Genomic DNA, 26,923 nt, shown 5'->3' with positions numbered 1-26,923 from the left:
AAAGAATCAGAAGAAGAATAAAAAATAAAAATAAAAAAAGAACACCCAAATCACCCCCCCCCCCACATCCCACCCTACTTTTCATTCAGGTTTTGTCCCCATTTTTCTACTCATCCATCCATACACTGGATAAAGAGAGCATGATCCACAGGGTTTTCACAACCACACTGTCAACCCTTGTAAGCTACATTACTATACAATCATCTTCAAGAATCAAGGCTACTGGGTTGGAGTTTGGTAGTTTCAGGTATTTACTTCTAGCTATTCCAATATATTAAAATCTGAAAAGTGTTATCTATACAGTGTTTAAGAATGTCCACCAGAGTGACCTCTCAACTGAAGCTTTATTTCGTTTCATTTCGCACCCCCATTTTGGACAAGAAGATGTTCTTAATCCCATGATGCCGGGTCCAGATTCATGCCTGGGAGTCATATCCTGCGTTGCCAGGGAGATTTACACCCCTGGGAGTCAGGTCCCATGTAGGGGAGAGGGCAGTGAGATCATCCACCGAGGTGGCTTAGTTAGAGAGAGAGAGAGGACCACATCTGAGCAACAAAGAGGCACTCAGGGGAGACTCTTAGGCACAATATAGGCAGGTTTAGCCTCTCTTTGCAGCAACAAGCTTCATAGGGGCCAGCCCCAAGACAGAGGGCTCAGCACATCAAGCCGTCAGTCCCCAATGTTTGTAAGAACATCACCTGAACTGAATTTTGAAGGATATGTTCTTTGAAAAGCTAAAGCTGTGTCAGGCTTGCAGGGTATTGGATCAGTATGGATGCACATTCATTCCACAGATATTGAGTGTCTGCTGTGTGCCAGGCACAGTGAACAAAACAGACCGAGTCTCAATTCCCAATTTTTAATGCTGCTTCCTAGTGGGGTTAGGCAGACAATAAAATAAATAAGTGGTATCTTGAGTAATGATAAGTGCTTTATAGGAGAATAGAGCAGGGTTACACAAGGAAAATGATAGTGGGGCTGAAGGTTGCTTTACAAACAGTGGTCAGGGAAGCTCTGATCAGATAACATTTCAGCAGAAATGCGGTGTTGCTTGGGCAAAGTGAAAGTTCAAGCGAATGGTAGATGAGTTCAGGTAGATGAGCAGGGCTATGGTAAGGATTTGGGGTTTTGTTTTGAGTGAGATGAGCTCTGTTAAAAGAGTTTTGAGCAGAGATTGGACACAATAGGACTTATGATTTAGGAGGATCATTCTGGCTGCTGTATGGAGAAAAGATTCTGGGAAATGGTCAAGAATGGGGGCAGTTAGAGCACCTGATATTCAAATATTGGACCAGTATCAAATATATGACTGCAAATACTTCATCTGCCCTATTCTCTCTCTTTCTTTTTCTGAGATTCCAGTTACACATATGGCATACCTTTTGAGTGTCCCACAGTCTTTAAATACTTTGTTCTATTTTTCCACTTTTCTTACTTTGCATTTCAGTTTGGGTACTTTCTGTTGACCTGCCTTCAAGTACTCGGATTCTTACTCAGCTGACTCAAAGCTGCTGGTCAAGAAAATACTGTGATGTTAGATATTTAGTTAATGAAAAATTAGTCTTATACACATTACTGCTATATCACCAGAGCTGACTCAGTGAGGCTGAATGTATATTTGTTGATCAAGTCAAATTACAAATCCTTTCTTAGGAGTTGTACCTTGGTGTACATCTCAGTAAATGGCTGCTCTAGCTGCATTCTTCCAAGGCTAAAAACTTTGAAGTTATTCATGACTCCTTTCCCGTGCACCTTACATTCAGTCTGTGACCATTGAGTAAAAAGTTCATGCTGTTTCGGAACTTACCTTCTAGTTGTGGTAGACAGACAATAAACAAATGATAGGTTTTATTTCTGATGGTGATAGGGGCTATGGAGAACTGTAAAGCAGGCAAGGAGGCTGGGAGTGTTGGGATACTTGGAGGAGTATGTTTGAGTTGTTATTATTTTATATCAGATGGTCATGTTAGACTTTTCTAATAGGTGACCTAAATGAAGTGAAGGAGTGAGCCGTGTGCATGTCTATGGGAAAGAGTTCAGGCAGTCAGAAAAGGAAGTGCCAAGGCCCCGAGATGGGACAGTGCTTGGTATGTTCAGGGAGCAGCAAACTGTGAAGTGGTGAGGGGGTACAGAAGATGAGGTCAGAGATGTAACAAGCATTCATGCCAGTTAACATTATGAAAACCCTTGTTTTTACTCTGAGTGCTTTGAAGAGACTTTTGAGAGTTTTGGAAGAATGTAGCCCGACTCATTTCTGCTCAAGTGTGGCTCTTTAATCATCAGTAGCAGCCTCAATTGGGAGCTTGTTAAACTTGCAAATTCAGGGGGCTCATACCCCAGACCAACAGAATTAGAATCTCTGAGGGTGGACCCCAGGAATCTGGGTTTTACAAGCTCTGCATGTTAAAATTTAAGAAGCTCTTTTCCAACTTATATTTTTGAAGGATCTCTGTGGTTGCATCGTGGAGGACAGCCTGTAGGGAAGACAAAGGTGGAAGCAGGGAGCCCAATTAGGAAGCTTTCACAGTAATCCTGGTTTAGAGGTGATGGCGGCTTGAACCAGGATGATGGTTTTGGAGGTGGTGGGTGGTAGTGAGATCCGGCATATATCTTACAGGTTCAGCCAAACAGATTTGCTAACAAATCTGTTGAGTGTAGAGTTTAAGGGAAAGATGAGTTAGGGATAATTCCAAGGTTTCTGGAGCTGGATCTGCCAGTTACTGAAATGGAAAAGACAGGAGGAGGGACAGTGGAGCACTTTCTATTAGGGGTTGGAGGAGAAGCTGGGGAGGTTGGTGAAGAGGGCTTGTAGGATGGATCTGGAGTTCAGATTTTGGATGATTTAAGATTGAGGTGATTTTGAGTCTTGGGAATAGAGGACATTATTTGAGAGCTCTGAGGCCTTGTTTTCACTCCTGCCAGTGCAGGTGTATTTGTTCAAGTTTAAGGTTAAGAACAGTAATATATTTAGTGGTAACTTACTTTTTTTTTCTAATTGCAAATTGTGTGTACTTTTTATTTATTTTTAACAGATACTGAAATAAAGATAAATAAAGCTTTCTGTGAAAATGTCAGTTCTGATATCACAGAGTGTAATCAATTATGTAGAAGAAGAAAACATTCCTGCTCTGAAAGCTCTTCTTGAAAAATGCAAAGATGTAGATGAGAGAAATGAGGTAAGACCAAGTTTCTACAATTGAATCCTTTTTGCAAATATTTGTTGACTGCCTCCTCTGAGTAAGAAATACGTAGTTCTTGCCCTTAGAAACATCAGGCATTATTTGTACGTCCTCATGGTGTAATTACTGATTGGTAAAATTACTTCAAATTCCATGTTTTTGGAATCTATTTTAACTTGTATAAATGCTGGAATATTAAGTTTGGATTTATGATTGACGTTGTTTTAATAATCAACATTCAGGAAGTCTGATTCCTGAAATCTAAAGTGCTTCTGGGAAGCTTTAGATCTAGACCTGATCTTCCCATAAGAAGACTGATAGATAGAATTAGGATTTTTTGAAATATTTTCTAAATGGAGCCCCAATATCTGTGGTTCTTCATTCCACATACCTCAGGATTGTAAAGACCCTACATCTTTAAGAGGCAGTTAAATAGGTCATGTGTTCTGTTTAATAAGACAGGAAAGTATTTAATATTTTTGTCATTTTCATTAACTTAAATTAGTTATTTCTTTTCAACAATATTAGTTACTAAAATGCTTTATCTTATTTCATTGTGAATAGCCAAGCTGATTATTATTTGGTGTGACATTTTAGGTACATTTCTATGATTATTTTTTTAGTCACAGAGTTTGTGTTGGTTTTATAAAACTTAAAGAGACAACACTGTTTCTTAGAACTGTATTTCCAATATGGTGTAACATATATTTTTTGCCAGTGAATAAGATGAATCAGGAATGATACTTATTTTATACATACCTATGCATGTGTGTTTGTGTGTGTATATATGTATGTTTATATATTTGTGTGTGTATATGTATGTTTTTAAAGCTGTGGAATCAACAGTTACTATTCCAAAAATGTTTTTATTGATATGGGGGCCCTAATTTCATTAAATGTTAATTATCATTAAATAACTCCTGATATAAAATGTTTATTATTGTAATAATATTATAATAGCTAATGTTTTTACTGAAGACTTAAACACTGTGGTATTTTGTGTATCTTTGCCCATTTAATTTGCATAGCAACATTATAAAAAATTATACTGTTATTTATCTTGATTTACAGGTAAATAAATGACTTACTCCTTCAGTTTCATATCTAATATACTAACTGGTGAAGCCCTAATTTGAACCCTATTCTATCTGACTTCTTTGGGCTCTCAGGATAAATATTTTGATTAACATTATCACACCCTTCTCTGATTATGAGTAGTCAAAAATTGTTATAAATGGAGAAGAGGTAAGACTTATAATTGGAGGTTGCTCATTGTTATAAAAGTTACTTACAGTCATAGTCCTTTTTATTAGCATAACATTGGCATATTTGAAATAATAAAATGTGATATTTATTTTTTAACGTAAACTTAAAAAGGTTAATTTTACTTTATAGGCTTTTTCTTAAGGGATATTGAGAAAATAACTTCATTTTGGAGGAGAAAAATATCTTAATAAGCATAAAATTAATCTTATTGCCGTATGGAATGAAGCATATTTGGTATAGAGCTTAATTTGGCATCTTGTGTGTAACAGCACTTATATCTCGTTTAATATCATATCAGTTTAAATTGGACTTTTAAAATAATAATTTGAAACTACCTGGGATTATTCAATTATGATTCTGTGTGAAGGACAGGAATAAAGGGGCTTTCTCAAGGCCTTTTTTATTTTTAGCATTTTGATTCTATAGCTTTGATAAAATTTAATTTTCTAAAAAGTCAGTTTAGAATTTTTCCCCATCTTTCTTGCCCTTAAAAGTAGAAATTTCAGTAACTTCATGCTAATGTGTTTTGATTATCAGTTTTGAAAAAGGTTATTAAAATATTAAATCAATTAAATGAAATAATCTGGGCAAAAATTCCCTTCTATTGTGCGTAGTATATAATTGCTGCAATCAGTAAGTGGTAGTTTCTTTCTCCTTGTTTATGACTAGATAAATCTCTTGGCTGGCCTGTGAATATTCTCGATGATGGCACATCTTTGCTCTTTTTAGAATAGTGAGGGGCTTTTATTTTTATTTTATTTTACTTTTATTTTTGAAAGGAGCCAAGTTGCTGTCACCTCTCCTTGGTACAGAGGTGGAAAGGTGGAGTGTTGAGGCTGGATGTTGTTCTCCTGGTTAAGACAATGAAGTGGAACTCTAAATTTATGAACTACATTTTGTTATGTGCTTACAAAGAGACTCTAAACAAAGGATGATTTTTTTTTTTCATTTTTATTGAGATTGTTCGGATACCATACAATTATCCAAAGATCCAAAGTGTACAATCACTTGCCCCTGGGTACCCTCATACAGCTGTGCATCCATCACACTTAATTTCTGTTCAATTTTTAGAAACTTTTCATTACTCCAGACAAGAAATAAAGTGAAAGATGAAAAAAGAAAAAAAGAAAAGGAAACTCTAATCCTCCCCTATCCCTAACCAACCCCCCTCAATTGTTGACTCGTAGTATTCGTATAGTACATTTGTTACTGTTTATGAAAAAATGTTGAAATACTACTAACTGTAGTATATAGTTTGTAATAGGTATATAGTTCTTCCCTATATGCCCCTCTATTATTAACTTCTAATTGTATTGTCATACATTTGTTCTGGTTCATGGAAGTGATTTCTAGTATTTGTACAGTTGATCATGGACATTGCCCACCATAGGATTCAGTTTTATACATTCCCATCTTTTGACCTCCAGCTTTCCTTCTAGTGACATATATGACTCTGAGCTTCCCCTTTCCACCTTATTCACACACCATTCGGCGCTGTTAGTTATTCTCACATCTTGCTACCAACACCCCTGTTCATTTCCAAACATTTAAGTTCGTCCTAATTGAACATTCTGCTCATACTAAGCAACCACTCCCCATTCTTAAGCCTCGTCCTATATCTTGGTACCTTATATTTCATGTCTATGAGTTTACATATTATAATTAGTTCCTATCAGTGAGACCCTGCAATAATTGTCCTAATGTGTCTGGCTTATTTCACTCAGTATATTGCCCTCGAGGTTTTGTCATCAACCCATTTTTTTTTTAATATGGTTTTGTTCATTCACCATACATTCCATCCCAAGTAAATAATCGATGGTTCTCTGCATGGTCATACATTTATGTGTTCACCACCTTCACCACTATCTATATAAGAGCATCTACATTTCTTCCACAAGGAAGGAGGGAGAGTCAAAGAAGGTAGAGAGGCAAAAGAAAGAGGAAAAAAAAATGACAGCTAGGAAGCAGCAAAAGGAAAAATAACCTTAAATCAAAGTAGAATAAAGAATCAGACAATACCACCAATGTCAAGTGTCTAATATGCCTCCCCTATCCCCCCTCTTATCTGCATTCACCTTGGTATATCACCTTTGTTACATTAAAGGAAGCATAATACAATGATTCTATTAGTTACAGTCTCTAGTTTATGCTGATTGCATCCCTCCCCCAATGTCTCCCCATTTTTAACACCTTACAAGGTTGACATTTGCTTGTTCTCCCTCGTAAAAGAACATATTTGTACATTTTATCACAATTGTTGAATACTCTAGATTACACCAAGTTACACAGTCCCAGTCTCTATCTTTCTTCCTTTCTTGTGGTGTCTCACATGCTCCCCACCTTCCTCTCTCAACCGTATTCATAGTTACCTTTGTTCAGTGAACTTACATTGTTGTGCTACCATCTCCCAAACTTGTGTTCCAAACCACACACTCCTGTCTTCTATCACCCTGTAGTGCTCCCTTTAGTATTTCCTGTAGGACAGGTGTCTTGTTCACAGAGTCTCTCATTGTCTGTCAGAAAATATTTTGAGCTCTCCCTCATATTTGAAGGACAGCTTTGCTGGATACAGAATTCTTGGTTGGTGGTTTTTCTCTTTCAGTATCTTAAATATATCACACCACTTCCTTCTTGCCTCCATGGTTTCTGCTGAGAGATCCGCACATAGTCTTATTAAGCTTCCTTTGTATGTAATGGATTGCTTTTCCCTTGCTGCTTTCAGGATTCTCTCTTTGTCTTTGACATTTGATAATCTGATTATTAAGTGTCTTGGCATAGGCCTATTCATATCTCTTCTGTTTGGAGTGTGCTGTGCTTCTTGGATCTGTAATTTTATGTCTTTCATAAGAGATGGGAAATTTTCATTAATTATTTCCTCTATTATTGCTTCTGCCCCCTTTCCCTTCTCTTCTTCTTCTGGGACACCAGTAATACGTACATTATTGTACTTTGTGATAAAGTACTATACGTGTGGTGGAGCATGTTGTTTCAAGTGTTGTGTTTTGTTTTGGTGTGTTTTGACATGAGGTCATTATAAGTAGAGCAAAGGTTATATGATCCTGTGATTTTTGGAAAGAGATGGACTTAGGATTTGCTGGGATGGGTGGAGTTAGGTATGGAAAGGACCTTTAGCGGTGGTGCCTTTTCATTTTAGTAGTTCATCTATAACAAGAATGAAGTTGTTTTGTTTCTGAGTTACTCTGTCTCCACTTCATGGTAACAGTGTCATGGTAACCTTTCCTGAAAATCATTTATCTTTTTTAACAGTGTAGTTACAAAAAAGCATGTCAGTTATGAATTGCTTTTGACTGCAAGTAACAGCTCCTGAAACAGGGGCTTAAACAAATTAAGGGCTTCATTTTTCTCACATAATGACAAGCTGGATGAGCCATTCCAAGGCTGATACGGTGGCTTCCTGAAGTCGTCAAGGCCCAGACTCTTTCTCCCGCTCTGGCCACTCCTCTCTGTGCACCTGTCACCTCCTTCTGGCCATGTGGCCAGCTCCAGTGTGTCTGCATCCCAGGCAAGAAGAAGGGAAAGGGATAGCCCAGGCGAGTGGCCCACTACAAGTGCTTCCTAGGAGACTAGCCAGTGACTTCTGCTTAGGCCAGAGCGGTGTCATATTATTTATTATTTCTGGCTGCAAGCGAGGCTGAAAAATGTGAGTTGTTTTAGCTGGACACAACTAAATCCTGGCACTCTGGCTATTGGGTAGGCAGCTAGCAGTTTCTGCAGGAGAACATTATGGCTATTCAAGTATTTAGTTTGACTTATTTCTAGCTACTCCTTCTAATTTTTACTGTAGGTATTAGTACCACATTTATGTTCTTTTTCTCTCTTACTCTGTAAACAAGTTAGACTTCTGACTGTGACCCCAGAAAGTAAACAAATCCTCTGAGTCTTTGGAATTACTATTTTGAAAGCTACCAGGTAAAATTGATGTCCTTAGGGCCATGGATTCAGAGTTTACTTTGATTTATATATTAGATCAATGACCTTGACACCTCACTTTTATCACAGTAGATTAGGAGGGAGAAGGATACTATTGAAGGTGTTCCAAGAGAAGTGGGAACTGGCAGAAGGACATGCACAGTGTAATAATTGATATCCCTAGTTAAGACTCAGAATCATAACCTTAATGTTTCAGGTAGTCTGTTTAAGAAAGTAGCAATGCAGGCATTGTTTTTTAGAAGAATAGTTATCACAAAAGGGATAATAACATTTAATGCTTAAAGGATAAACTTTCTTACCTGGAAAATGTATTTATGCCCAATATCCCATTCCTTAATGTCCTTGATTGAATGACATGTGATTGCCACATATAATTTAGTATCCATTTTATTTACGAATGTCTGTATTTAAAGTGATACTTTATTTCAACCAGTATTTGTGTTTAACACTTTATTTATAATATTTTTGTAATAGCATCTATCATATTTTGTCACTTATTAATTGCTTATTTATATGTTGTGTAATAGATCGTTACATTCTTTGAAATTTTGCTTGTTCATTTACACAACAGATAGTTGAGTACCTGTGTATTAGTCACCGCCCCTCACCCTGGGGATGCAGTATTAAACAAATAAACAAAACAGACTTGTTTCCCACCCCTATAGTTTTTAGAGCCTTTAGGGGAAAAAGACAAAAATCAGTTAATCACACAAATAAAATGTCATTGCAAACAATGATTTGTATAGTAAAGGAAAACTATAGGGCACCAGGGGATCAGTAAGGCTTACGTGAAGGGAGGCTATCTGACCCAAGAACCTAAGGATGGTGGTAGTTAAGTGGGTGGGGGCAAGGGAAGCATTTGTCTGAGGTGGAGGCGGGAAAGGGTGTGCGGGTACATTGGTGGATTGGGAATGGCACCTGACGAGGTTGAGGGTAGACCCGCCATGATTTCTCCATCATTCAGGGATTTTGCTGGCTATGGTAAGGATTTTGGCTGTTATGCAAAAGAGCAATGGGAAACTCTTGAAGGGGTCTTAAGCAGAGAAATGATGTGGTCCAATTGGCATTTAAAAAAATCAGCCATGTTTCCCCCCACACTGATATACACACAGTAAGTAGGTGCTTAATAAATATTTAAGCCTTGTAAGTTTAATCAGTTAAGGTTAGAAGGGATATAGCACCTGTATTATTTATTCTTTTCCTTTTTTCCTTCTAGTTCTGTTTTACATAAAATGTTTTCTGTATATGATTAAAACCATATTCTATATCATATTCTATATTTATTGTTAGAGAATTTGTTTATCTTGAGGTTATTATATACATTGCCATGATTACTTACTTATTTATGCATGTTTACCTATTCTAAATGAGAATTTCAGTGCCAAAAACAGATTACTAATGCTGTGGTAAGAAAAATTGCGTTTTATTTTTGCTTTGACATTTGGTAAACTAAAAACTTAAGATTTCAGAACCATTTCTAAATTAAAGAAATGTAATAAACACAACTAATACTTAACAAACCTTCATGAAAGTGTACGTTTGACGTATTTAAATGTAGTATTCAGTAAAAGTACAGTGTCTTGACAAATTACCTGTGGTTTTTATATTTTCTAGTGTGGCCAGACTCCACTGATGATAGCTGCTGAACAAGGCAATCTGGAAATAGTGAAAGAATTAATTAAGAATGGAGCTAATTGCAATCTGGAAGATTTGGTATATATTAAAATAATTTACTCATTTGTCGTCTTCTTTTCTTTAACTTTGCTGTTCCTTTGTAAGAAGTGATTCAAAAGTTATAGATTAAAAATTGTACTTTCAGATATATCTCAACTTTGTGTTTAATCAGTTTTTTTTTTTTGAAAAGTCATGCAAGGGATAAATTTTTCCTTTTAATAAAGGATATCAGTTCTTCATGACTTTTATATATAGATGGAACTGGCTAAATAGAGAACACATATACATAAAATTAAATGCCTGCCTCAACAATGTCCATGTTGTTTAGTAGCTCCCCATCATGGTAACTTATTGTAGATATCATTACATATGATAATGACCAGAAGGATTTGGTCCCTTCTGATAGTACTTCTCAGTGATAAACCCTTGTTCGAAGGGGCTTACATTTCTTCGCACTTTCTCTCTTTTCCAAAAATTATTTTTTTAATTCAATTTTATTGATATATACTCACATACCATACAGTCATCCAAAGTGTGCAATCAGTTGTTCACAGTATGATCATATAATTGTATATTCATCACCACAATCAATTTTTGAACATTTTTGTTACTCCAAAAAGAATAAAAATAAGAATAAAAATGAAAGTAAAAAGAACACCCGAAACATCCCATCCCTCCCCTATTATTCACTTAATTTTTGTCCCCATTTTTCTACTCCTCTGTTCATACACTGGATAAAGGGAGTATGAGTCACAAGGTTTTTATAATCACATGGTCACATTGTGTAAGCTATATGGTTATACAATCATCTTCAAGAATCAAGGCTACTGGGTTGCAGTTCAGCAGTTTCATGTATTTCATTCCAAATACATTCCAAAACACTAAAGACTAAAAAGGGATATCTATATAATGCATAAGAATAACTTCCAGAATGACCTCTTGACTCCATCTGAAATCTCTCAGCCACGGAAACTTTATTTTGTTTCATTTCTCTTCCCTCTTTTGGTCAAGAAGGCTTTCACAATCCCACGATGCTAGGTCCAGCTCATCCCTGGGAATCGTGTCCCACATTGCCAGGAAGATTTACAGCCCTGGGAGTCATGTCCCATGTAGTGGGGAGGGCAGTGAGTTTACCTGCCAAGTTGGCTTAGAGAGAGAGGTCACATCTGAGCAACAAAAGGGGTTCTCTGGGGGTGGCTCTTAGGCACAATTTTAAGTAGGCTTAGCCTCTGCTTTGCAGTAACAAATTTCTTAAGGGCAAGCCCCAAGATTGAGGGCTTGGCCTTCTAAATTGGTAGTTCCCAGTGCTTGTGAGGGAAGTTCCCCAGGTGGAGAAGTTTAGTATTTCCACATTTTTCCCCAGTCCCTCAACGGGGCTTTGCAAATACATTTTTATTCTCTGCCCAAATTACTGTGGGATGTATTGGGGGTTCACACCAACCTGTACAAACCAACTAGATCTCACTGTCTATTCAAAGTTCTGTGTACTTATGGTGTTTGTATAAACTGACCATACAAGTTAAATATAGTGTGCTACAGAAAAATATAGATTTTACAACAAATAAATATCTCTTTCTTTGGTCTCACACAGAAGTTGCAGTTTTAAAACACCGTCAATATCGTCCTTTACCCTTTAGTCTGATTTGCCTTAGTCCTAACCAGATCAGCTTCATTCATATCTCTAATTGAAGTTTAAATTCTTTTTCAGGACCAAGGCCATTTCATTCATATCTCTAATTGAAGTCTGATCTCTTTTCTGGCTTCTTTAATATTTGCTGTATGGGATAATGCTGACTTTCATAGCTGCTGAACTCTGGTTCTGAGTCTCAGGTGTCACACAGATACCCAAAGTTCAGGGACCGACCATGTCTTACACAAAAGCTCAGCATCTCAGAATTTAATATAACCATTACAACTCAAAAATAGATGTTACTGCTGTAAGAGTACAATCTAGAAACCTTTACTATAGCCTTCCCCTGATAACCTATGCTCTCAGATTCAATTCTCTAGAGTTTGCACATTATAGTTAGTCCATGTTAGTGAGGCGTTATAATGTTTGTCATTTGATTTCTGGCTTATTTCATTCAACATATTGTCTTCAAGGTCCATTCACCTAGTCGCATACCTCACAACTTATTCCTTCTTTTAGCCCCTAGTTTGATATTCCATTGTGTGCATATACCTCAGTTTCCCTTTCCATTCATCAGTCAGTGTACCCTTAGGCCACCTCCATCCATGGCAAATCCTGCCACCATAACCATCAGTGTGCAAATGTCCCCAAGAATTGTTTTTCAGGGTCACAGAACTGTTTTTTTTTTTTTTTAATTAAACAATCATTTCAATTAAATTACACTTATAAATAAGATACTTGCATCCTTTATTTAAAAAATAAAGAGCAGTTCTTTTCTTTAATACATGGTTTCTAAACTCATCATAAGTGATCACTCTAGTTTAATAGCCTGTGAATATGCTCTTGAATCTGATTGCAGGTCCTTTAATTTCCAGGTATGATAATGGTTGGTAGCGGCAAGGATTACTGTTGAGCTTTTAATAGCCATCTTTTCACTTTTTAAAGCACACGATATGTGATTAGAAGTCCAGTGAAAAGACTGAACAAGGACTTGTGAAACAATTTTTACACCACTAGTGGTAGTACAAGTAGATAGATACATTCTTTTCTTAAGAGAGCTTGTACTTTAGTGTTAGTTTAGTGCATGTCAGATTACGTCAGCTTGGTATGATCATTTGGTATGTAAATTTGAATTTATTTTTCGTCACTTTGGAATGTTATTTTTGGCTTTAAAATGGTAAAAATTTTGTATATGTATTCAAGGACAACTGGACAGCACTTATATCGGCATCAAAAGAAGGGCACCTACATATCGTGGAAGAACTTCTTAAATGTGGGGTTAATTTGGAGCACCGAGATATGGTATGTGTATTTCTTATGATATGCTACTAATTAGCTGAAATCTTAACAATAATAGATATGTGTGAAATCTGGTATTTTTATGTATGAGGTGATATTATAATAATGTTTTTGGGATTTGGGAGTGGGCTTTGAAATAGCCCTCAAGAATGTTTTAAAAACCAGATGATATACTGCCTTTAGAATAACCATCATTTTCAGTTTACTTCAGACTTACAAATTCTGAAATACTATTAAAAACAACTTATTACCCTTTAAAAATATATATCATTGTTTTAGAACTCTTAAAAATGTTTCCTTTAGCTAGGAAGAGGGAGATAGTATAGTTTTAAAAATATTTCTCAATTATCACTTCATTCATTTGATCTTGGCATCTACTTAAAGCATGAAAGTGAAGAAAAGGGACTCACTTCTGGCTTATTTATTCTGTAAGTCACTCAACCTTTAAAAAGGTTAATTTTAACAGTAGAATAAAGGAAAGAAATTGTCTGCCTTGATGTATAAAACATATATTACTTAGCTGATAGTCCTTTTTACAAAGTGTTCTGGTTTGCTAATGCTGCTGGAATGCAAAACACCAGAGATGGATTGGCTTTTATAAAAGGAGGTTTATTTGGTTACACAGTTACAGTCTTAAGGCCATAAAGTGTCCAAGGTAACACATCAACAATCAGGTACCTTCACTGGATGGCCATTGGTGTCTGGAAAACCTCTGTTAGCTGGGAAGGCACGTGGCTGGCGTCTGCTCCAGAGTTCTGGTTTCAAAATGGCTTTCTCCCAGGACGTTCGTCTCTAGGCTTCAGCTTCTCTCCAAAATATCACTCTCAGTTGCTCTTGGGGCATTTATCCTCTCTTAGCTTCACTTAGCTCTGAGCTCTCTCCAAAATGTCTCTGTAAGCTGCAGCTACTCTCTCAGCTCCTGTGTGTTCTTCAAAGTGTCCCTCTTGGCTGCAGCAAGCTGGCTCCTTCTGCCTGAGCTTATGTAGTGCTCCAGTAATCTAATCAAGGCCCATGCTGAATGGCAGGGCCACACCTCCATGGAAATTATCCATTGAAAGATCTTTCCCACAGTTGCGTGATCACGTCTCCATGGAAACATCCAATCAAAAGTCTCCAACCCAATCAACACCAATACTTTCCTGCCCACATATGACTGCATCAAAGATAATGGCGTTTTGGGGGACATAATACATCCAAACCAGCACACAAAGTATAAGTGGTCTGAGCTTTTTAAAAACTGCAGCATTCTACTATTTAATAGTATATTATAGTATATTTTAATTTGCACAGTGGTTTTCACCCATTATCTTATATTTATTCTCAAAATTTAGTGAAAAATGAGGTGGTATACTCATTTTTATAGGAAGATACAGAAAACCATTTGTATCCTACCTCCTTCCTAAAGGAAATTGAATCCATTGCTGTTAGTTATATATATTGTATAAAAATTAATATAAATTTAAAATGGGTTGAAGAGATAAGATAATATCAGTAACCTGGGCAAAAAGATAGATATACCAGCTGAGAATAAAATGTGGTGTTCTTAATCTTATTGATAGATAACATGGAAGGGAAATGTAATATTCTCAATATTTTATTAAAGGAACCATATCAGTATGGCAAATGAATTAACAATATTAGGTACCTGTTGTGTGCCTGGAACTTTTAGGTGCTTTACAGCCCCTATATCATTTAATTGAATCCTCAGAACAATCTTATGGCCTAGGGTTAATTTTGTTCACAATATATAGTTCAGGAAATTGAGACTGGAAAAAGTTAATCTTTTCCCAAAGTCATGCAGCTATTAAGCAGTCAGGCTCGGTTTTGAACCCAGATCTGCCTTACTCCAGAGGCTTTCTCCTGTATCATTTTTTACATACATATTAGCAATGGAGTTAGGGACTCGAAAAGTGTGCCTTATGAAGGTATGAAAACTTGGTAAGAATTGGAAAGAAAAAAAAGATGTCTTAAGCTTTTTTTGGTTCTATGTGTTTATTTTTCTTTTTTAACAAACTCTTTTAGCATTTAAAAGGCCTTTGTGTTTGATTTTAAGACACCAAAAGTTGGGGAATGGAGGACTGTGCTTTCCTTAGCAGTTAGCACTGAAGGAACCAAGCCTCAAAGGATTAGGTGGGAGGTAGTAGCTGCCGGATTGTGCAGGAAGACAGAATCCCTGAGACGGGTTGTAAGGAGAGGTGAGTGGCCACTGAGGGTCCTCCCGGGGTCAGGAAGAAGCTCCAGAGTATAGCAGTGAGAATTCTAGTGAGGATTCTTTCTTGGAAGGAACTTTTAACAGGCACAAAACTGAAGAAAGAATTCACAAAGTACAAATTTATTGCTGTAAGGCTTTAAAAGCTGGTGGCTTCCAATCTTTTCATTTTGTGAATTTGAGCATAATTTTCTTGAGATTAAATTTTTATCTCATAGATTCTTGTGTGGAGGACATTATAGAGATTTAAGTGAAGGCATGATATTGGATAAAATTTCCGGGTAAGCATTTTACAGAATAAAATATTGATGTGTCTAAGACTTGAACTGACTAAAAAGTCTTAGACATGCCCAGTTGTATACTCTGACCTAAATAAATCATGTGAGTCTTTTCTTGTTTTGCCTGACCTTGATACTTTTGAAAAGTACAGGTCAGGAATTTTGTAGACTGTCCCTCAGTTTGGATTTGTTCACTGTTTCTCATGAGTAGACTGAGATCATGCATTCTTGGAAAGGACACCACAGAGGGGATGCTCTCTTCCTCATGCCTCAGTTTCAGGGGTACGCGATAGCCTGTATTGCTAGTGATGTTGACCTTTACCTCTTGGTTAAGGTGCTGGGTGCCAGGATTTTCCGCTGTAGATTACTGTTTTCCCCTTTGTAATTACTAAGTATTTGGGGGAAGATACTTTGAGACTATATAGATATCCTGTTTCTGTTTAAACTTTTGTCTATTTATTTTAGCATCCGTAAGTGAATCTTACCTGCAGCAGTTATTACTGTGGTTCTAAATGGTGATTTTTCTTTTTCCCTTATTCTTCTAGTTTATGAGTTGGAATTCTGTAAGGAAGAGTTGTCTCCTCTTGTCTGTCTGTCTGTCTGTCTATCTATCTATCTATCTATCTAAAAAAATCAGTCCAAATTGGTGACTACAACCAGTACCACAGGGTTCATTGTAGCCTTATGCCCTTTCCTTAATTTGTAACTCTTTTCTTTGACATTGAGAAATCTGGCTCTCATTATCCATACGATATATTTATTTACTTGTTCAACTCTAGTATGCAAGGTAGATTCAGAATTGTTAACCCATACCCTGTGAGAAATAGATTTACCTACTAAGTACATAGTGTTTATTTACAGTTCTTTTGGTCTTAGCATTATAGTATACAAATCAAAATACTGCTTTCCAAAGTTACATAGGTTAGCTTCTAAGTTATTGTGTGGTTATGTGACTCATTTATAACACAGTTAAGTTCATTTGTCTGTGTCTGCATTTTATCTTTCCTTCCCATATCCTGGTTGATTTTTAAAAATTTACATACAATAGAATTCATTCTCTGTGGTGTACAGTTTGGTTGTTTTTAACAAATGTGTAGTCCTGTATCTGCCATCACAGTTCCATATGGAACAGCTCTGCTCCTTTATAATTAACCCCTCCACCCACTCCCTAACCCCTGAGCAATCACTGACCTGTTTTCCCTCCTCTATAAATTTGCCTTTTCCAGATTAGGGTTAGGGCAAGTATTTTTATCCATTTTTTAGTGATGATGAAACAGGATCAGGAAGAAGGAGATTTATATTCTCAGAACCAAATGTGGATTGGTCCAAATACTAATTTAAAAAATAAAGCATTCCTTCCTTAGTATAATTTGATTGCATTTTTCTCTTTTATTGAATTATGTTGTAACTAAAGAGAAAAATGCTCCTATGGCACAGAGAATAGAAAGGTATGTTGTTAATTCATACTTGATAACCTGTCCCACTGCTGGAAGTCATGAACTATAGATCATTGGCTTACATTCCCCCCAACTTTAAGCAAGAGGGAGTATAGTGACCCGAGATTTAAAGGGTGTGTTTAAATGCGGGAGCTGAATATGATTGCTAGACTCCCCTCTGTATAGTCTAGAAACATACAGAGAGGAAAATATCTAGAGACATAAAAAAGTTTTCTGAAGACAGTTTTTTAAGGAACCAAAATAAATCTTGGGAATTTGGAAGAGTCAAACACAAACATTTCCTGTTTATCCATGATATCATGCAAAATTTGGAGTGATTATTTGAAGAATTGAGAGATTTATTGCATGTACTATTGTATATTTCTCTGAGTATCTTGGGAATTTAGTACTACATAGTATTGCATTCATAAAACAATGATTTTATGAGGAATATTCACAGAAGGAATTTCATTAATGGCATTTTAGTGCTAGGAGGACAACCAAAGTTTTGTCTCCCTCTCCTTTTTTTTCTTTAGGGAGGATGGACAGCTCTTATGTGGGCTTGTTACAAAGGCCGCACTGAAGTGGTAGAGCTGCTGCTTTCTCACGGTGCCAATCCCAGTGTCACTGGTCTGGTAAGTGCTAGCAAAAGTTCATTTATAATGTAAGTGGTAAGTCATCCCAGAGAGTTCTTAAGGCTGAGATACTTTAGACTTCATGGTAAATGAGAATTATCTGGATGTTATTGAAGATAATACAGGATGTGATTTCAAGACACAATAACAAGAAACTTTTATCAAGCTAAATTTATTTCTCAATTTTTATCAATCAAAAGTTATAATGTTAATTGTAAGTATATAAAATCTCCAAATGAAATATCTAGCCTATTTCCTGTGCGTATGCGTTCTTAATCTGAACTTCTTTAGGGAAAAGAGATATTTGTCTTGCCATTTCCCAAATGACCATACTGTTTTTCTGTACATTCTGAAAGATGTTAATACAGTCAGTCCTCATAATTCACAGATTCCATTTTTGCAAACTTGCCTACTCACTAAAATATATTTGTAACCCCACGGGGCTTTCGTGGTTATTCACAGATGTGCAGAGTGGTGAACATTTTGAGTTTTCCCGTGTGCACGTTCCCAGCCGAGGTCGTGTAAGGCCACGCTCGGCCTTCGTGTCCTAGCTCTCGTAGCGTAAACAAGTGTCCTTTCCACAGTGTAGAGACTACCAGGTTTTTAGCATTTACGTGCTTTTTGCTGGTGATTTCACTATTTAATATGGCCCCTAAGTGCTGTCAAGTGTTCCTAAGCTCAAGGAGGAGAAAATAAGTACGTTAGGTAGGCTTCATTCAGGCATGAGTTACAGTGCTGTTGGCCGTGAATTCGGTGTTAATGATCAACAAAATGTACTAAATGTGTTTTTAAACAGAAACACATAAAGTAAGTTCCTGAATTGATCAGTTAATAAAAATTTTGTGACCAGAAGCTTGCAGGAAGGAACCCAAACCTGTATTTCCCTGAGAGCAATGGTTCATTTTTTGCTAATTCAGTGTTTACTGTGACTTTCTAGGACATAATTACTGAGAATAATGCGAATTGACTGTACTTGCATTATTCTTCTGCTTGAGACTCAATTTCTGACTGGAAACTTAAGAAACTGTTTCATTCCAGTTTATAGAAGGATCATAAAAGAAAGAGTTCACATTCTCATTAGTCTTGCCTTTTGGTTAGATAATCATATTAGATGTATTGAATTTATAAAAATAAATATGTTAATAATATATTTATTTAACCTTGAGTTTATCCTTAGTCACCAATTATATATTATGAATATGTTGTGTTTTAAAAGTAGACAGTTGTCTGTAAGTTGGTATTTTTTTAGTATTACTTTGTATTACTTCCCTTGATATTTACTTTGCTTAGTAAATGCATACTATAAATATCCTCCTAAAAGATTTTCTTTCTCTATCCCTCCCCCCTCCCTCCCTTAATCCTTCCCTCTCTCCCTTCTTTCCTTCCTTCTCCTGCCTACCTACCTACCTGCCTACCTACCTACCTGCCTACCTTCCTACCTACCTACTGATTTATGTACCTGTCTGTCCTAACAGTATAGTGTTTATCCAGTCATTTGGGCAGCCGGAAGAGGCCATGCGGATATAGTGCATCTTTTACTGCAAAATGGTGCTAAAGTCAACTGCTCTGATAAGGTAGGTCAGCAGTCTCTTTCCAGGTTACCGTCCATGTTATGCCTACTCAGTGTGTCTAAGTTTATAAGCCTTTTCACATGATTTCGTGAGCCTTCTCTAATGTATCTTGTATTATGTATCCTAATGTATTTTGTTTAGCTGTACATCTCATAGATGGGTTCCTTCAACATACAGTGTGCTAAGCATCCTCCCAGTGTATTTTATATCACATTCATCATTCTCAAGAAAATAGACAGGAATAATGGGCTCCCTGTCTTCATCAAACCCTCGTTTTTTCTGTTGTTACTGGTCTTTTTACCTTCAGTCCTATCTGCTTTCTCTGTGTTTTTGCCGGAATGATCTTTCTAAAATCCGAGTCTGATTATGTGTTTTGTGCTTAAAATCCTGAGACATATTTCCCTGATATGATGTCTGAAGATAAGCCTTGCCTGCGCTCTGCCCTTTTCTCCTGCTGCCTGTCCCCCGGAATCACTTTGCATGCTAGCCTACCAGATGACTGGTGGGCACCTGAATTCATCTGTTCTTAGTGGTCCTTGCATGCCTTTGCAGGTGCTTTTTTTTGCAGTGTAGAGTGCCTTTCTCCTCCTTTTCTGCCCTTAGCTTCTATTCATTCTTTACCTTCAGCTTGTTTGTCATCACCTTCAGAAAGCTCCCAGTATTTTGTTCTATTTGTTTTCATATTCTCAACACTCACCCCAAACATTTAATAAATATTTATTTAATTATGTCATTTTTCCTTGCTTTTCATGAGATCTGAAGGCTTCCACTGTTCTGGGATAAAACCCAGGCTTCTCATTTTGGCTCCAGTGTATCTTTGCAGGCTCATTTCTTAGGCCTCTCCATAAACAGGATACTTTTAGATACAACAGATTGCCTAATATTCCATGAACTTTTTTTTTTAATGATAAATTGCAAGCTTTTTTTAAAAAAATGCTGGAAAAATATACAAAACTTGAAATTTACCGTTTTAGCCATTTTCGTGTGTGCAAATTCAGTGGCATTAAGTATACTTGCAATGTTTTATAACCATCCCCACTATTTCCAGAACTTTTTCATCATCCCAAACAGAAACTCTGCACACGTTAAGCAATAACTCCCCATTCTCCCCTCCCCCCAGCTTCTGATAGCCTCTAATTCCTTTCTGTCTCTGAATTTGCCTGTCTGGATATTTCATATGATTGGAATCATACGATATTTGTCCTTTTTGTCTGGCATACTCCGCTTTAGCATAAAATGTTTTCAAGTTTCATTCATGTTGTCACATGTATCAGAACTTCATTCCTTTTTATTCTGAATAATATTCCATTGGATAGGTAGACCACATGTGGTTTATCTAGTCACCTGCTGATGGGCTATGTGGGTTTTTTTTTTTTAATTCATTTTATTGAGATATATTCACATACCATGCAGTCCTACAAAACAAAGCGTACATTCAGTTGTTCACAGTACCATGACATAGTTGTGCATTCATCACCAAAATCAATCCTTGACACCTTCATTACCACACACGCAAAAATAACAAGAATAAAAATTAAAGTGAAAAAGAGCAATTAAAGTAAAAAAGAATACTGGGTGCCTTTGTTTGTTTGTTCATTCGTTTGTTTTCTTTCCTCCATTTTTCTGCTCATCCATCCATAAACTAGACAAAGTGGAGTGTGGTCCATATGGCTTTCCCAATCCCATTGTCACCCCTCATAAGCTACATTTTTATATAATCGTCTTCAAGATTCATGGGTTCTGAGTTGTAGTTTGATAGTTCCAGGTATTTACTGCTAGCTACTCCAATTCACTAGAATCTAAAAAGGGTTGTCTATATTGTGCGTAAGAGTGCCCGCCAGAGTGACCTCTCGGCTCCTTTTGGAATCTCTCTGCCACTGTAGCTTATTTCATTTCCTTTCACATCCCCCTTTTGGTCAAGAAGATGTTCTCCATCCCACGATGCCGGTTCTACATTCCTCCCTGGGAGTCATATTCCACGTTGCCAGGGAGATTCACTCCCCTGGGTGCCTGATCCCATGTAACGGGGAAGGCTATTCCATGAACTTTTATGAATTTCTATGAATGTTGTACCTTTTTAATTCTATTTTCTCTGCTAAATATGTTCTTATTACTTCCTTTACCTGATAAATTCCTACTTATTTTTCAAGGCCCAGTTGAGATGTTACCTCCTGTTCCGGTTTGCTAATGCTGCCATTTATGCAAAATACCAGAAATGGATTGGCTTTTATAAAGGGTATTTATTTGCTTATAAAGTTACAGTCTTAAGGCCATAAAGTGTCCAAAGTAAGGCATCAACAATCGGGTATCTTCACTGGAGAAAGGCCATTGGCATCTGGAAAACCTCTGTTGGCTGGGAAGGCATGTGGCTGGTGTCTGCTTGCTCCCAGGTTGTGTTTCAAAATGGTGTCATCTTTCAATGGCCGTCTTCAAAGTGTGTCCTTCAGCTGCAGCTCTCAGTGAGCTCCTTCTTTCTGAGCTTTTATAGGGCTCCAGTGAACTAATCAAGGCCCACACTGAATGGGCAGGGCCACACCTCCATGGAAATTATCTAATCAGAGTTATTACCTACAGTTGGGTGAGTCACAGCTCCATGGAAACAACCTAATTTAAAGGTTCCAACTTAACACTAATGTGTCGGCCCCCACGAGATAAGAACATGGCTTTTTCTGGGGGACATAGTATATATAAACTGGTACACCTCCTTTGTTACGTCACCTTAACTTATCCTGTCGATGTAGGTGCCCCTTCCTCTGTACCGTCAGTACTTTCTCTACGCACCTCCATTAGTGTACATAGCTAGTTGCATTATAATGATTGATTTACATGTCTCTCTTACCACTAGTGTGTGAGTTTCATGAAGGCAAGGAATATTCCTTTTATTTTTCACTTGTATACTTCCAATGTTTCCATGATCTGTCTTAGAACTTGGCACATTGTGGATAATCATATTCTTTTTTTTTTAAATGAATAACAGTATAACTAAATATAGGAACACAGTTAGTACTTAGACATTTTCTGGTAATTGCAATAGATTCTGAGCATGAATTTCTTTAAGTAAAATACTGTCATTTAACCTCATAGAAGTGTTTGAATTCTTCCATATTTTGATCTGGATAGTAGTTATACAGGTAGATACAAATATAAAAAGTCATCAACAGACGATTGTATAAAAATGTAGCTTATGAGGGGTGACAATGGGATTTGGAAAGCCATATGGACCACACTCCACTTTGTCTAGTTTATGGATGGATGAGTAGAAAAATGGGGGAAGGAAAAAATAAAACAAAGAAACAAAGGCACCCAGTGTTCTTTTTTACTTTAATTGCTCTTTTTCACTTTAATTTTTATTCTTGTTATTTTTGTGTGTGTGGTAATGAAGGTGTCAGGGATTGATTTTGATGATGAATGCACAATTATGTAATACTACTGTGAACAATCGAATGTACAATTTGCTTTGTATGACTGCATGGTATGTGAATATATCTCAATAAAATGAATAAAAAAAAAAGTCATTACGTAGTACACTTCAGGTTAATGTGTTTTATGCATTTTACTCCATGCATGTTGTGTCTCATTTTGTTAGTGTTCCATAAAATAATAGCTGAGTGAAAACTATAAGGAAACTTGCAAATATTTATATTATAACATGAGATTTAAGAATATTGTATTTGAGATTATTCATTAATTCAGATTGACTGTCTTCTAATTCAGGTTACTAAGGTTTTATTGTATGTGTAAAATGGATATAATTTTACCTATTGATTTGACAGTTTAAAATGATGGAGAAACCTTTAATTTCTTCTCTGGCCTATAGAATAATGTATATGTTTCTCATGGCTTTTGAGTCCCTCCAGAATTGGGTACCACACTACTTAACCTGTCACTCTTTGTCATTTTGAGAAAATGTTCAGTAATTACTGTGTAGTGCCTTATAACTATACTTACACAAATGATACAAAAACAAAGAAGAGATTCTCTCTGTTTAGAGACATGGGGGGTTAAGTAGGACATGTCAAATGCAAAGGCTGAGTAGTCAGTAAAGATTTGATAGAAGACTGAGATTTAATATAGACCTTGAAAAGAGTAGAACTTAAATTAATAGGGAGTAGGAGAGGGGACCATACTAGGCACAGGGACACATGAGAACACACAGCAACAGAATGTGAATTCACGTGGCAGTTCGAGGCAGGGCGTGGGCAGAGCTGAGTGACGTGGAGAGGAGTCTTGAGGAAGAGCATCGTGGCAGGAGATGGAGCCACCTAGAAGCAGGCCTGGCGTGCCAGACTAGAGTTGTATATTCGTCCTGTAGATACCGCAAACCACTGAGGGCTTTGAGTAGTAGATCGACACAGAGTTGTGTTTTAGAAAAATCAGTATTTAATTGTGCACTGTGGGATGAGTTGAAAAGAAAGAGAGTAATTTTATTGTTGACAGAAATAGGGAGGTTCTCTTGAGAACTGATTTTTAGGGAAGGGGAATGAGAAGGCAGTTGTAGATGTAGAGATTTTGTTTAGAGGTGATAAGGGATTGTCTGTGATTCTTGAAGTTATGTGAGAGTAGATTTTATAACTGAGATCAGTATGAGATCAGTAGTAATGGAATGAAATGAGCAGAGAGCTGATTATTTTCTTCCTGAAATGCTGGAAAGAAAAGAAAAGTGTCTCAGAGATAAGAGAATTTAACTGGTGAAAGGTAATGGTGACAGAATACATTAAGAAATCCTACAACTTAATAAAAAGACACGATCTAATTGAAAAATGGACAGAAGACTTGAAGAGACATTTCTCCAAGGAGGATTCTTCCAGTTTGTTAAAGCTGTCTTTATGCAAAATACCAGAAATGGATTGGCTTTTATAAAGGGGATTTATGAGGTTACAAATTTATAGTTCTTAAGCCATAGTAGTGTCCAAACTAAGGCATCAGCAAGAGGGTTCATCCTTCACTGAAGAAAGGCCCATGGCATCTGAGCACTTCTGTCAGCTGGGAAGGCACATGTTCCCAGGTTCTGGTTTCAAAATGGCTTTCTCCAAAATGTCTCTGGGTTTCTGATATTCTTAGCTTCTCTCTCTCAGCTCCTGTGCATCCTTGCTTATTCTCCTAGGGCTTTTCTCTCTAAGTGTCTTGGGGTTTTCTCTTAGCTTCTCTAGGGCAAACTCTGGGCTTCTTCTCTTAGCTTAGCATCTCCAAACATCTTTCTGTCTGCGTCTCCACACATCTGGGTCAGTGTTGGCCCCTGAGCTCTCTTAAGGACTCCACTAAAATAATCAAGGCCTACCTTGAATGGGTGGGTGTGGTCACACCTCCATGGAAATAATCTAATCAAAAGGTCTCACCCACAGTTGAGTGGGTCACATCTCCATGGAAACAACCTAATCAAAAAGTCCACCTACAATAATTCTGCCACCATAAAATTGCATTAAAGAACATGGCTTTTTCTGTGGTACATAATAGATTCAAACATGCACAAGGATATGCAGATAAATGGCCAAAAAGCACATGAAAATATGCTCAACATCATTAGCTATTAGGGAAATGCAAATCAAAACCATAATGAGATACTATTTCACACCCACAAGAATGGCTGCTATTAAAAGAACAGAAAATTACAAATGTTGGAGAGGATGTGGAGAAATAGAAATACTCATTCATTGCTAGTGGGAATGTAAAATGATGCAGCCGTTGTGGAAGACAGTTTGGCAGTTCCTCAGAAGGTTAACTATAGAATTACTATATGACTGACAACCCTAATTCTAGGTTACATACCCCAAAGAATTGAAGGCAGGGACTCGAACAGATATTTGCACAACATTGTTCATGGTGACATTATTCACAATTACCAAAAGATACAAGCAACTCAAGAGTCCATCAGCTTATGAATGGATAAATAAAATGTGGTATATACATACAGTGGAATATTAGCATTAAAAAGGAATGAATTTCTGAGACATGTGACAACATGGATGAACCTTGAAGACTTTGTGTGGAGTGAAATAAGCCGGACGTAAAAGGTCAAAGTTTGTATAAACTGACTGATATGAAATATTTAGAATAGGTCAACTCATAGAGTCAGAATCTGTAGTGTAGATTACCAGTGGCTGGGTTGGGGATAGGGAATGAAGGGTTAATGCTTGAGTTGTACAGAGTTTTTGTTTGAGTTGATTGTAAAATTTTGGTAATGGATGTTGGTTATGGTAGCACAACATTATGAATGTAATTAACAGTGCCAAATTATATATGTGAATGTGTTTAAAAGGGGAAATTTTAAGCTGTATATATGTTGCTAGAATAACTTTTTTTAAAAAAAGTCACAGTAGTGTATAACACAAACAGTGAATCTTATTGTAAACGATGGATAATAGTTAATAGTTCAATTATAAAAGTGTTCTTTCATGAATTGTGACAAATATATGATACCAATGCAAGGTGTTAATAATAGAGTGGTATATGGGAACTCTGTATTTTACATATTTTATGCATGACTTTTCTGTAAACCTGCAACTTCTCCAGTTAAAAATAAAGTTAATGGTGACCAATGAATTGAAAGTTCAAGGTGGAAGGGGCAGTCAACCATTTGGAATTCTGCAGATCTTTGAGAAAGAAAAGAAGGAACTGAGAGAAAAGACTTGTAGAGCTGGTGTTTAGGTGACTATTGGTGACCTTGGAAATCATGGATTTGCAGTGTTTGTAGCAGAAATTAGTTTATGAAAGGGTTAGGGTCAGGAACTGGAAGTAGCCATTATAAATTCTTTTGAAAACTTTGAAAGAAAGGACAGTGTTGATTTTGTCAAGAGGATAGATTGTTGGAAAAGTTTGTTAGGATAGGAGAGACCTGAATCTGTTTGTGGGAAGAAGAAATAAAGAAGAAAAGACTGATAATGTGGAAAAAGATTACAGAGTACGGTTTTAGATGAAACAGAGGAAGACAGGATCAAGAGTACACATTTGAAAGAGGCCAGAATTTGAGAAAAAGAAGATAGAGACACCAAGGTAGTTCTGGAAGCCGACTTCAGAGATGTTCTGAAATAGAAAGGAGACAAAGTGAGGAGGTTCTTGGTGGATGTCAGGAATTCTTTGTAATGAGGGAAGTGTGATTATCGGCTGAAAATATGGGTGAAGAGTAGCTGGATAATGTGGTGGAACAGAGAAGAGTAGAAATTGTAGCATATAATCTCATATAATCCCATTATATAAAAAGAGAAAAATCAAATGCAAGAGGTGCACAAAGGGAGAGCGCTCCATTATAGTTAGTGTATTTAAAGAAGTCTTCACAAATAATGAATGTCTATGTGCGGTATCTGTGAGGATGTCTGTGATTCAAATTGGTAGTTACAGGAAGCATTTTGCCAGAGAAAATGTTATCTGCAAAACAGGCTAGTAGAAATGAGAATTTAATTCTGGAATGAGAATACAGATGCAGGGGTGACATTGGGAAGTTCTTGTGTTCTCTTTATTCCTTCTCCCTGAGGCACTGGCCATGACAACTGCCTCCCTCACATTAGGCGTCTCCCTTTGGTTAGCTCTTGCCCCCAGGTGCTGTACTGGATTGGCACCTTGCAAGGCCAGCTGTTACTAGGTCCCATCATCAAGGGCTACAGCCTTCAACGGTGCAGTTGCTGGGATGTCTGTCGTAATTTAGAGCTGTGTTCTCCAGTAGAGTAGTCATTTGCCACATGTGGCTATTTAGATTTAAATTAATTAAAGTTAACTAAATTTAAAAATTTAGTTCCTCAGTCACCCTAGTCACATTTCAAGTGATCATAGGCATACGTAACTAGTGGCTACCATGTTGGA

General features: G+C 36.9%; 1 protein-coding gene across 9 annotated transcripts in view; it reads left to right on the top strand.

Annotated features, from left to right (window-relative positions):
* The window catches only part of KIDINS220 (kinase D interacting substrate 220), a 125,135-nt gene that overhangs the window by 5,504 nt on the left and 92,708 nt on the right, over positions 1-26,923 (top strand). For all 9 annotated transcript variants that reach the window (XM_037813254.1, XM_037813252.1, XM_037813250.1 and 6 more), the window contains exons 2-6: positions 3,034-3,177; positions 10,012-10,110; positions 12,905-13,003; positions 17,460-17,558; positions 19,034-19,132. In XM_037813254.1, the coding sequence (XP_037669182.1) occupies positions 3,070-3,177; positions 10,012-10,110; positions 12,905-13,003; positions 17,460-17,558; positions 19,034-19,132 (504 nt within the window). In that variant the 5' untranslated portion in view covers positions 3,034-3,069. The remainder of the gene's footprint in view (positions 1-3,033; positions 3,178-10,011; positions 10,111-12,904; positions 13,004-17,459; positions 17,559-19,033; positions 19,133-26,923) is intronic.

Source organism: Choloepus didactylus, chromosome 20 (assembly GCF_015220235.1).
Source record: "Choloepus didactylus isolate mChoDid1 chromosome 20, mChoDid1.pri, whole genome shotgun sequence".
Lineage (NCBI taxonomy): Eukaryota > Metazoa > Chordata > Mammalia > Pilosa > Megalonychidae > Choloepus > Choloepus didactylus.
Note: the sequence above shows the minus strand (reverse complement) of the source record. Positions and strands in the feature narration are given on the sequence as shown.